Raw genomic sequence first — 12891 nt, 5'->3', positions numbered from 1 at the left:
ACTTTACATAAATTAAGTAGGTTTTTTTTATTAATCATCATTATCATCATCATCTATTGTATAGTTTTGACCGTGTGTACCAGGTGATAAAACAGGAAGATGAAAAATTACAACTCCAACAATAATTAGTGCCACTGTGTCTCCTAACAACTCTGACCAATCAGATTCCTAATCAGCATCACTTGGTTATCTTAATTATGCATCAGACATGGGAAAGGTCAAAGAAAAGGTGGATAAATGCCATTTCATTAGAGGAAGAAGTCTCGCCTCTCACCATCGATTACTAAATAATGGGGGGTAATGCAGGGACAAAACACAAGAGTGGACAGAGTCATACACAGTGCTGAGAGACAATGACCAAATCAGGAAGAGAAAAAAAAAAAAAAAAAGCTTGAGGAGAATAATACATTAAGGGTTTGGTTCAAAGTGTTGAGACCCATTAGTGGTAAACAACTAGGGATAAAACAGCTAAACTCAAAATTAATATATCAGAAAATGAAGTGTAATTGATATTAATTATTTATTATACCACGGTCTGTGTGAATACTCTATTCTGATTGGCTGACAGGTGTACATTAAAAGTGATAACCTACACCTAGAAAACAAGTTCGGTCAAATTGCCTGATATCTTTAATATCATTGCGCTGGATCCACTGCCAGATGGTAACCACGGCAACGGAGATTCAGAGAAGAGCCGACTACATGAGTGATTTTGTCATTTATTTTAATTTATTTGGTGAATTTAACAATTTTGATGACTGGGATGCAGAAATGGAGAGAAAAGAAAATAGCCGAGCGGAGCTGAGCGGAATACAATATCTCCCGTTGGTAAGTCGTATCTCAGGGCGGTCCTAGTTACTGGAGAAGTCAACACTGTGTCCATTGCATAAGGAGCTTATGGGACAGTAGTGATTGTTCCAGGTATTAGTCAGACCCTCAGGTGTTACCAAGGAAACTGAGTTATGGCTTGTTAAAAAAAACTTTGTAACTTACCAGGTTACAACGGCTGCAGACGAGAGATTAAATAGTCCGCTCAGCTGCGCCTTGTTATAACCCCTTCGAGGTGTACATTATCAGGAATATATGGACTTCGCGGAGGCAAACTGTCCTCGACTTCGGACGGTTCATGCCCCGCGTAGTCCATATATTTATGTTAATATACACCTCGTCGGGCATTATCCCTTACTTAACTACTTCACCATCAAAACTGTCAGGCTTCTCATTTTTCAGTTGGCTATGTGGTTTTTGTTTCTTTAAGCAAGAATAAAACAAATGTAATGTTATGTACACCAAAATAAAACTTGACATTGTTATGGGCTGAATCAGAAATGTTTGAGAATCCTTTTAGTGCACAATATTGAAGGAAAACAATGTCAAAAGGAGGAATGAGTTACGAAATAAATGATCAACTATAAAAAGGCATCAAAACTGAAGATTAACTTGAGCTTTCACTCGTGACTAAATCAGTTTAGTTATTTAAAAGGGTTCATTTAAACTTCTACTCAACAAAATCCTCTAGGAAAAGATAATCTAGTTAATACTTTATTTATAGCACTCTTTGATGTTTTCCACAGACATTTTTTAATAACCTTATGGTTAAACAAGTAACAATTTAGAGGAAAAAAAAAAAGTCATAGGAACATATTCATCTGAGTCTTCTATCACAGCTACCTGACGCTTATGTAGCAGATTACTCATCATCAGTGGGATAAGGGAGTATGTGTTCTGGTTTATGTGTGCCTTATAATTGTGTCGGCAGTAAATTACACTAATGCGTCACTGGGTAAGGTAAAGGAGCTCTCAAATCTAATTTCAGGGGCCTAATTGCGAAGACTTGGCTATCTCAGTGAGTGTGAGGTTGTCTTACCCAGTTCTGAAGTAGCAATCTCAGGAATAGAGATCCTCAGCATTGTGCTACTGCTCAATTCCTAAAGATAAATAAAATACAAACAAATTTAATTTCATAGCAATGTACTCCAACACGATCGGCTGCTTGTCCACTCCGAACAAGTGCTACCTCTAAATAAAGTGACTAAATGCAATTTATCTAATCACCAATTTCATTTTCTGCACCTGTGCTTTTTCTGTGACGTGTGAAAATGTTATCAGAAAAAGCTAACTGGCTTCTATAAGGAGATGGAAGACCTCAGCACAGAAGCAGTCAGGGTTAGTCCATAGAAAAATGACGTGATGTGTGAAATGGCCCATTGTCTCAGATTGCAGCAGAAACACTTGCCACAATCACTGATAATTCCACTGAAAAAAAATTTAATTATGATGCATTACAAATAATCCAGACCAGAGGTTAAAGCTTACCAACTATTTTTCATATTCAGAACAGTTTCTTAATGTTAGAGTTATACAGTTGGTAAACCCACACAACCACTCACCTGTGCTTACATCCATCTGTTCCTCATGCTGGCCTTCACTCTCTACAGTGTGTTGTGGTTGAATATTTTGAAGTTTGATTGTAAAGAAGACTATAGTGTTCATAAACTAAATGATCAATGACTACTGATCACGTCTGCTAAATTCTAGTTAATTTTACTGTATTGTTTTAAATGCGTTGTAATCAGTGTTAATGAAAACTCTAAAAACAGCTGTTTGGCATTATCATTTACAAATAGTGTCATGATAAAGCACACTTTTTATGTGTCTGCCAAAGACACATACAAACACTTGAGATTAATACTTGTATATAGTTACTATATTTGTATATAGTAACAATTCTTCTGATGCTTTCCCACAATTAATATTTCTATAATACCACAATTAAGGATATATGTACAAGTGTCTTTAATTACTGTTGGTTACCAATTCTTAATTTCATTAAAAGAAAAATTATTGGAAAAGCTAATTCTCCAGTGGTACAATACATCCCAAATCAGAAACCTATTTGAACATTCACTAATATTCTTAAACTACATTGCCACAGCAATCACTACCAGAAAAATAACTATTTCAATGTGACATTTTCTTTATGTGACAATTGAGGGAGTAAGGAGGTGGTGAAGGGTAATGCAGTCGAACATTTCGATTGTATAAAAGTTTATCATCATTTCAAGAAAAATCCAGATGAAAAAAATAACCCATGAGTGTGAGCGCAAAAGCTGGTGCTCTGAAAACTGCAGTGGGAGTTTGCATTAGCAACAATTAGTCATCAGACTGACGTATCAATGGCTGTAAGAGAAAGTCAATAAAGAAAGAAAACAAGAGCAGGAAGCTGCCAGCTGTTATAATGTTTTACACAGAATCCCTTTAGTCAATATTTATATATGAGTGAAACAAATTGTGAAAGTATACTTCAGTCCTGGAGCTCAGGAAGCTGACACAGACAGGACTAACCTGAAACTGGAAACAAAAACAACTCAGCTTTATGGTTCTCATTCACAAATATTAATGGACCTCATTGGCATCAAACATAACAGGGACAATCCCTGTGGGAGTGTGTCACCGTTTTGTTTTCTGCTGTAAAATGAACAGTGTGACACGATTTACCCTCAAGTCTTAGCTGTATGACATGTGTGAAAGCAACACAAAGGAACTTTTGTCATTTTAGCTCTTCGCGTCCCCCTGTAGATGTAGAGGTTACGTAGCTTTTTTTAAACACTGTCCACCATTTACTTGACTTTGGCCTCTTGGTTTGCAACTTTCTTTTTGTCCTCCATAGTTACTCTCTTGAGTTAGTTACCTTTGCCAATGTCCACTATAAGTCTGTGATACCGACGTGTCACATAGACCCGTAAAACAAGACAATAGTACAAAAAATACTTGCCGACAGCAAGGACAGAAGACCACTACATTTAACAAATTCCTCATTCTTTTCAAAGACTGTGTGTGTGTGTGTGTGTGTGTGTGTGTGTGTGTGTGTTTTTCATTTTTATAAAATAAAAATAAAACCTACCAGAGTGACACGGTTACAAACAGGGTCCCTCAAAGCGTGGATATAGGGTGTAGCTTGTTGAAAGGTGTAATCTTCCAAAAATGAGGCTTCATGGTGTTTCATGTTTGGGCCGCTACTCTCCGACACCGGCGAAGGCATAACATCCTGAAAGAGCAGAGACATTGTAAAGATGAGGCAGAATAGAGCAGAAAATGGGAGAAACTAAAATAAACATGTGGATGCAGAAATGAAATTATGAATAAATGGAATAGATGGGGAAAAAAAACAACAACCTGCATGCTTTTGAGATCAATTCCTGATTTAAAGTCACAAAAATACCTGAAAAAATATCTTGTTTCCATGTGTACTATAATATATTAGCTTACACTGTGAAAACTCTCACACAAAATTAACTCGATGTTACCAACACATAAAATCTGAAACTGTCATTAAGTACACTGTATTTAAAACACCTCCCAGCACCTCGTCACGTCTTTGGATGTGCCTGCTGCCAGCATTAGTTGGTGTGCTAACATGTTCCACCGGCGTGCTGCGGTGAGGGAAGTGGTTGATCAAGCTGAAGGGAGGCGACAGTAGACCAGGAACAAACACTTTACTGACCTAGACAGACACCAAAAACACCAAATTCATGGCTGAATCACAGACTCATAGCACTTCTGTGAGGGAAAGTATCATCTAGTGTGTAGAACAGCTACGTCAGCCTAAATAAACTTCTGCTTACCCTGGTGATCCCTGTATAAAGGACCAGACTGCCACAGGCCTCCAGAACCAACATAGCATCTATATTCTGAGAAGCAAGACATATTTGTCATTCTCATTATTGACTAATACATAATTTTAACTAATTAGTTGATTAAGCAGTCATTTAATTGGAAAAGCTCCATGTAATGGCTCTATCAAGTGAAAAAGGTACTAAAAAGCAGTTTGTGACTGTAACACTTAGATACAGTTCTCAATTTTCTCCACATACTAAATATGGTGACATACCTGTAGGGGCTGTGCATCTTTGGCAGAAATGGTTGTGACGGTTGCGAAGATAAGCTGAGTCATATCATAGCTCTCCATTAACTTTACACATCTGTGGAAACAATTTAAAAAAAAGAATTGCAGATATAAATATCACCAAATAGCATTGAATAAGTTGTACAAAGAGAAGGTTCAGTTATTTAAAAGGGCTTTCCTTTATGTCCCCCCTGAAGAGTGTGGTGGTGCTATGCATGTAGCTGTATTCTAACAAGGTAACAAAATGTCTGACGTAATTTTATTCACAATGTAATTGTGTTTTATGTTAAAAGTCTTCTCTGGGAAAAGCAATTGGAAATGAATAAGATGGAAATACTGTACGTTCTATGAATCATTGTAAAGGATTGTTGCCAACTTCTCTTTTCTAAATGGCATCTGTCGCTATCAAATACTAAAGGAAATAAAACAAAACATAATGTGTATTTGTCAACCTGAGCTGTTGATGCGACTCCACCAGGAAACAGAGGTAGCGGTTCTCGCAGAGGTCAGAGGTCAAGAATACTTTAGATGCCTGACTGCTCATCTCCCTGCAGACACAAAAAGACCAACATTTGTGAAACAGTAGCAGATAAGATAGTAAAATATAAAAAAAATATATATATATATATATATATATATATATTTATATATATATATTTAAATGCATTGACTTAAAAGTCAATGAGTTCTGAAGTGAACAATAAATGCTCCCTCAGGTCAACAGAAATTAAAGCCAACTTTTAGTAATGTCGTCATTCAATTTAGAGGTATTTTTTAGACTATTTTTCACTCAGAGTAATGGTTCCCTTCTGAGTGCAATGATGACATTAAAAGAAAAAATAAATCTAGTAGCAATTCAGTAAAGTAAATCAAGCAGCTTAAGAAAAATGTATATTATCATAAAATATTTTAATTCTGCTGATTATTCTCAAGAAATGTATATGAGATACAACATCATGGGAACACAGTACTGGGATTCTTACTAGAAGGGCCATAGTTTAATATTCCTGAACACCTAAACAAGACAATCGACTCAAAAACTCAATTCAAAGTCAAGAAGATATATGTTAAATATAACTATCAATAATCTGAGTGCCGTTAGTGAATCAGAGCGTGTGCAGACCGCCTCTCTTTTCAACAGGGCTCAGGGCTGTTCATTACCTGTGACGGCCAGCCGTCACCGTCTCACTCCACAGCTTCTCCATGCAGAGGTCGGGTATGATGGGCTCCATCTCCGGCACTAGAATCGTCTCGTTGACACTGCTGTTAGGCGACGATAGCAAGCCACGGTGGCCCCTGGGAGATGGGCTGTGGAAAGATGTGTTGAAACGTGCCACACCAGAAAAGGATGGAGCTGCCATCCCCGGAGAGTGTGCACGACTGCAATCAAAAGGAATATTGTTCATCACTGATGATGATGTAAAGTAACACTTCAGTTGCACATCAATAAAGTGCTTCCATGCAGAAGTTCCTTCATTTGTCGCTCGCTTTAAACTTTTAACTTTTAAACGCTTTAAACACCTTAGGGCAGCCATGTTGGATATGCTTGGAGAATGTACTCGGGAGTGTGCCGCTGGTGAGGATGTCATGATCCTGCTCTGGTGGCTGTGAAGAGCGCTGTAGTGCAAAGGAGAGCCAACAGCGCAACTAGAGACAGAATACAAAGGACATTATCAAGGAACAGAGATGGTTTATGGGCAATAAGAATGGAAATGTTTGACATCACATAACACAGGGCCTCAGTTATATGACTACTTATTTACCTATAATACTGAGAATAATCAAAATACCATTGATAGTATGATTTTACCTAATGGCATTTCAAAATTTTTCATTAGAAAATTACAGATTTGAAAAAAAAAAAAAAAAAATTACATGTGAGCAGCATTTAGACTTCCTTTTTAGTACCTTGCTCCAATTCCAGGACCGTGTCCAGTTGCTCCACTGCCACCAGGGGAATCAAGGCGGGATATATGACGCAAATGAGATGTCAGAATGCCCGAAGAAATAAGATTCAGTGGTGTCCCAGCTGATTCTGTTGGACACCTTAGGACTGTGAAACGCTCCTAATGAAAATAAAGGGCTGGAGGTCAGGGAAGTAATAGATTTGTGCGTGTATGTAGGTGTGCAAGATCACTCACATCATTCGTTACTTTCCGCAAAGCCCAGACAGAGTGTATTCCCTGTATAGTGTCGTAAGATACAACTATAGAGGGCTGGCAGCAGGTGAAAACTATGTTCATAGTGGAGTCAGACACGTACTGGACACAGGAGCCTTCAAACACACCTGCAAGAAACATATGCACAAATTGAGGTTAAAAAAAATACAGCCAAAGAACACTCAGAAAGGGAGACAAAAAGATGTGTGTGACTGTTTCTGTGCATTACACCTGATGGTTTGCAAACAACTGGTGCAATCTCGTCTAAAGGATGCAGCATGCTGAACACTGTAGGCAGAGCTTCCCTGTAGAGAAAAATATTTCAATTCTCAGTACCTGGTGTGTGGGTGGGTGTGTGTTTGTGAATACACATCAGAATGTGGTTCGAGGGCTGATTTATTGCAGACACATGGGTAAATGTTTTGACTGCATCATCTCACGTGGGTGTTTAGATGATACCAAACATGTTTTTTTTTTTTTTAAAACTTGAGTTTGTATATGCAAGTGTTTGTGAGGGCGGTGCTAGTGTGTTACCCAGGGGAGATGTCATTCGCATTTTTTCGTTCCAACAATAGACCAAACTTGGTCGCCCAGACATTTGAGACCTGAAAGAGATATGGTGAGACAGACATGACATATTTTTAATGCATAGTTCTGCCATGGCAACCACAACAAAGTGATCAAAAAAAATGTTAATTAATGAAACTTAATTCTAGTCCAGTACTGACATAAAAACAGCACAGGATGTCACACACATACACACACAAAAAGACATTTGATGTAGGAATCTGATGATGTAAAAGGCCCATTCCAAAGTTTTCTGTTATAATTGGTAAACTAGAAAACTGTTCACTGTAGGAAAAATATCAAGAATTTAACTAGATTTCCACACAAACGAGAATTAATGAAAAATTAATTCAAAAAGTGTGTGAACTTGTTTTAAGTGGGCATAAAGATATGCCATGCTCTCCCTCACCTGAAACGGTAATGGTGAGATGAAATCCTTCCCCGTCACGGTATGAACATTGACACAAGTACTCTGAACAATGCACACTGTGTGCTCAATTTCTTCCTCTGCAAAATAATGACAGTAATGGAAAGAAAATGAAACAAGCACTACTCTTCACCAGAAATAATTATTATCCAATGATACATTACCATCAGTGTTTTTAGGAACAGCGAAGTCACACCATAAAGCCTGCAGAGTAAAAAATAAAAAACACACACATTTGTCAACACTATAAAGACTAAAACAGGACAATCACAATGAAGTTTCATATGCATTAAAACGAGATATACTAATAGATTTGCAGACACAAGCAAACTTGATCTTGTCATAGAGAAACACTTATAGCCTAAAACATATTAGTTTTTTCCTTATATTAGATAACCTGGCATCTAATCTTTTCAATAAGTGTTTACATGGACAACAATAAATCAACTTTAGATTTATTTTATTTTGATTAAATGTTTACATGAGTTGTTTTTAGAATATTCACTTCATGTTCTGGTTTTACATGTTAAACGACATAGCTTGATTAATGGCACATCCCTGAAGTCCATACTCTTTTTTTTTTCCCTGTGAAAAAGCCAAAATAAAACTACTGGGAATTCTAAAGCCTTCTAAGTGGTGGCTTGAATGTCGAGTAGTTTTCATTTTATGTGTACATTCCTGCAAAGGGGATGCAAGTCTCGGCTGGAAGGAACATTTGTTTAAATATTCCCTTTAGAATTTAATACGGCATCACATCTATCTCAAAAGTCGGGAGAGTAATAAAAAACGCCAACGAGGAATTAATACTATCCTTGTCCACAAATCCATCACTAGCAGTTGCAGAATTAAGCAACCCAAAAGCAAAAAAATATTGCCACCGGTGCGAGAAAAATCCTGCTTTGCACAAGAGACCAGGCCACCCCAAGCAACAAAGCCTGAGAGCTGCACTAAAGACTGGTCTACATCAGGAACAGTTCCTGCCTTGCCCCTGCTGTAAAGCAATTGTAAACTTTTAAATGATCCTGCTCTTGAAACTGACTTCTTGTATTAATCTGACTTGACAGGGGTTGATGCCAATGAACGCATTGACCAGCTAATAAGTTACACCCACTGTTTCTTCGGAGGGCACTGCCATTTTAGCCTTTTAATCTATCAAACTTCCTTAAAAGAAATCATGATCGATCGATGTTGGTGAAATCACACCTAAATTGACCAATCATGAGCTAGTCAGTGCATTCACTGACTAGCTCATGACTAGATTCACTCCATCATCAAAATGTCAAGTCAGATTGATGCAGGCTAGTAGAAAAAAAACTTTGTGAGTAGAATTACCCAGAGGGCCCAGATGCCTTCCAGTGAGGCCAGGAAGAGCCTAGAACTTCTCGTTTATGTAGAAGATCTCTTTTTGCAGCAACAAGAGGTGACTTTGTTTGTGAGAATAAACTATATGGCATAAATGTCATACGAAATTGAATGCAACACCACCAATGAAAGAGGTTTAAGAGCATTATGATACCATACTGTTGTGTTTTTTGAAAATGCTTCAAATACAGTGTCTTACTTTTAAAAGGCATTTATTTGTACCTGTTGTCATCCTCACACAATGCACAGCTTCCATATGTGAAGCTCATTTGGCATTGAATAAATTAAGTGCAATAAAAAATATGTTTTTTTTTTTTTTTACATTTTGGGGCTGGGGGTTGAGGACAACGTTAGCATGGTAGCTTCTTGTTCACAGTACCACATATATCCAATTCCTATCAGGATAGTATTGTCCATATAAACACACTTATTAAGCTTTCAAATAAAGCTTAAACAAGTGTTTTTTTAACACAAATAAACATATTCTCTCAAACCTGCCTTCCGATATAAGAATACCAACTCTAAAAACAACCACTAATAACAGACCTGCTGCACTGCACTGTCGACGGTGAAGGCCTTGTAGACACTGGAGCCTTGTGTGCGACTCCCTTTGCTCCAAACAACCACGTTTCCTGCTGCATAGAGCTCCTCTTCCAACTCCACATCGCCCTCTTTGACCGCTGTACAGCCCTTCCTTAGCTGCCACCATTCCTGTCATTTGAGGCAAAACCATTAGGGTGGCTCCAAATTAGAAATACAAACTGCACCACAAGGCACATTAAGTTTTACTTTCATAGGATAGTAAGTATAGCATAGCATGTATCTACTGTGTAGCTTTTAGAAACATAAAAAGATTATCAACTGAATGCAAGTATCATTTCATAACAATGACGCACAAGTAAATGATCAAATTAAATTCCCTGAGCTTTTTTTTTTTTCTTACCCTTATAGACCCCTGAGACCTCTTCATGTTAATTAACTTATTTGTTCCATTTAGACCATTACAATCTCACCCTCTCTCTCTCCTGTAGACTGACTTCCCGCAGGGACCCTACCAGGCCAGCGGCCCCATCTGAAGCCCAGAGCTCGGAGGCAGGTTGGAGCTCTCTGAGCTGCAGGTTGAAGGCATTTGGATGGTTCCTGCAGTGCTCGCGGCCAAATGGGACAAACGACTGCAATTCCCCTGCGGCGATCATCGTGGCTGTATCTTCATACACGACTTCCGACATGAGTTCCAGATTTCAGCATTATTTCTAGAAAGAGTGAGATGATGGTATGAATGGTTTATAATATAATTATAGATGTCCATTGATATTATTTTTATTATGAGAGAGAAGTGAAATGCACAGGAGCTTATATTCCCCAAATCTAGTTATGAGTATACACTGATATATGCACTCAAGGAAGAGAGAAAGAAGTTTGTGGGGAGGACCAACAATCAGAATCACAATCATTTTCACCACTTAGAAATACATGTTAATTTCCAGCAAATTATGAGCAGTTTTGATGTACTTTAACAGTGTTTAGTTTGGGAGACTATCATTTGAATGGTGCCAAAATAATTCAACTTCTACTTTATAAAAGGCATTAAAAAAGTGAATACATAAAAATAGATACAAAAATTAGAGCCTCCTGATAGTATTTTTCTGCTTTGTTGTGTCCATCGAAGATCAGCGTATGATTTTTACGACAAGGTTTCAGATCACTGAACAAATTATTAACCCCAGCAGTTGCATTTGTAGCCTTGCATGCCAATCTGCCAGTCTACCTCACAACACTCCACCTGCTTTTTCTGCACCGTTTCTTCTTTCAACCAACTGTATATACTGTTCATATTCTGTGATTATACATATTTTGTATATATTTTTTATTCTGACTTTTCAGTCTTTTTACCCCTCCCCTGCATGTGTGTGCTAAGTGTACTGCTGACAACAAAAATAAGTTTCCCCACTGAGGGAGAAAATAAAGGATATCTTATCTTATCTTATCTTATCATTTTCCTGACAACAGAACCTGCATCTTTTTAGATCAATATATATCTTGGTTATCATCTGTATTGTTTTTGTGTGGTCTTTTTTTTGTCTTTTTTTGTCTTTTTTTTTGCCGTGGTCTGATGTATTTACATGAAGAATTTTACACCGAAGTATCATTTCCATGTTAGAGTATTCAAATGAGTAACATTTGTCAGAATGAACATACATACACACATATACATATATATATATCTATATCCGGTATTGTGATTGTTAATTCTAACATTTCAGAGCTGGAACAGCTTTCTTTGGCTATACACATGTCACAACCATCAGGTAAACACCCAGCCCTGTCAACATGAGTAAAGTAGACAGCAGCATTTCGCTACTGTTAGGTGTGACAACAGAAAATAAAGTGTGCTGTAACTCAAGGAAGGACGTCAGAAAGTAAGATTCAGTTATACATTAGGTATTAATTAAAACTACAGTTGAGGAAGCAGCTGTCGTCCAAACAAGCTGGCTTTAGAGAAAGTGGAGGATCTCCAGACAAACACATGCAGTTCAGCTCAATCTAAGCGTCCACGTATAACGGTGGTGATTGCTAAATAACGCTGTTAGGTAGCATCATCTCTCTTTTTAATAAACGCCCAAGTTAAACACAATCAAAGGTTCTTAAATACATCATTTCCCACAAATGTGTGTGCTCATGTTGACAGAGACCAAGGTAGCTACATGCTAGCAGGAAGCTCCCAGACTAAAACACTCCTCCCTCAGAGACAACCTGCCTTAAGTGGTGTGAATAAACACACCGACGGCTGTGCCGGCCAGTCCAGCAGAGCCGGGCTGCTGCTGGACTGGGCTGAGCAGGGCTGAGCCCCCACAGCTGTGTACATGTCTATCTCAGCCCAGCAGCACGCCGGCTACCGCTAGCCCCGCTAACCTGTGACAGAGCTGCTCACCTGCTAATAAGAGGAAAGGGCTGGCTCTTGTCGCGGAGTCCTCGTCTGTCCTTTTTAGAAGGCTCGCACAAGCACAACGTGACCACCGGTGTTAACATAAAAGCAAGGCGGTGGTTGGGGTGACAACCTGTGTTACTAAACTACAGGAGGTTTTCAAATGAGCGCGGACATGTTTGCTGTCCCGACAGCCTCTTCCTGCGGGATCAGCCAATCAGAGGCGAGCAGCCCCACCGGGTTGCTGACGTCAGGGCGTGCCCTGCTAGTGCTGCTTCACAACAAACACTTGTTAAGCCTGATTTATGGTTCCGCGTTACACCAACGCAGAGCTACGGCGAAGCCTACGGCGTAGGTTCTGCGTAGGCGCGGAACCATAAATCAGCCTTTAGTGCACGACAGGAACAGCTCAGTGCCTTCACTTGCCATCTGACAAGTACAACACAGTTATTCTAAATATGAATATTAATCAGAGGTGGGTAGAGGAGCCAAAAATTTTACTCAAGTAAGAGTACTGTTACTTCAGAATAATATGACTTAAGTA

General features: G+C 38.5%; 1 protein-coding gene across 2 annotated transcripts in view; it reads right to left on the bottom strand.

Annotated features, from left to right (window-relative positions):
* Positions 1-12530, bottom strand: part of anapc1 (anaphase promoting complex subunit 1) — a 48192-nt gene extending 35662 nt beyond the window's left edge. For both annotated transcript variants that reach the window (XM_061744891.1, XM_061744892.1), the window contains exons 1-17: positions 12354-12530; positions 10435-10674; positions 9968-10132; positions 8224-8263; positions 8042-8139; positions 7600-7670; positions 7297-7370; positions 7048-7193; positions 6815-6972; positions 6428-6553; positions 6068-6286; positions 5359-5454; positions 4892-4982; positions 4626-4691; positions 4367-4504; positions 3905-4048; positions 1868-1928 (exon numbers count right to left, since the gene is read on the bottom strand). In XM_061744891.1, the coding sequence (XP_061600875.1) occupies positions 1868-1928; positions 3905-4048; positions 4367-4504; positions 4626-4691; positions 4892-4982; positions 5359-5454; positions 6068-6286; positions 6428-6553; positions 6815-6972; positions 7048-7193; positions 7297-7370; positions 7600-7670; positions 8042-8139; positions 8224-8263; positions 9968-10132; positions 10435-10650 (1909 nt within the window). In that variant the 5' untranslated portion in view covers positions 10651-10674; positions 12354-12530. The remainder of the gene's footprint in view (positions 1-1867; positions 1929-3904; positions 4049-4366; positions 4505-4625; positions 4692-4891; positions 4983-5358; positions 5455-6067; positions 6287-6427; positions 6554-6814; positions 6973-7047; positions 7194-7296; positions 7371-7599; positions 7671-8041; positions 8140-8223; positions 8264-9967; positions 10133-10434; positions 10675-12353) is intronic.
* Between the last annotated feature and the right edge of the window lie 361 nt (positions 12531-12891).

Source organism: Cololabis saira, chromosome 17 (genome assembly GCF_033807715.1).
Source record: "Cololabis saira isolate AMF1-May2022 chromosome 17, fColSai1.1, whole genome shotgun sequence".
In the NCBI taxonomy this organism is placed as follows: Eukaryota; Metazoa; Chordata; class Actinopteri; order Beloniformes; family Belonidae; genus Cololabis; species Cololabis saira.
Note: the sequence above shows the minus strand (reverse complement) of the source record. Positions and strands in the feature narration are given on the sequence as shown.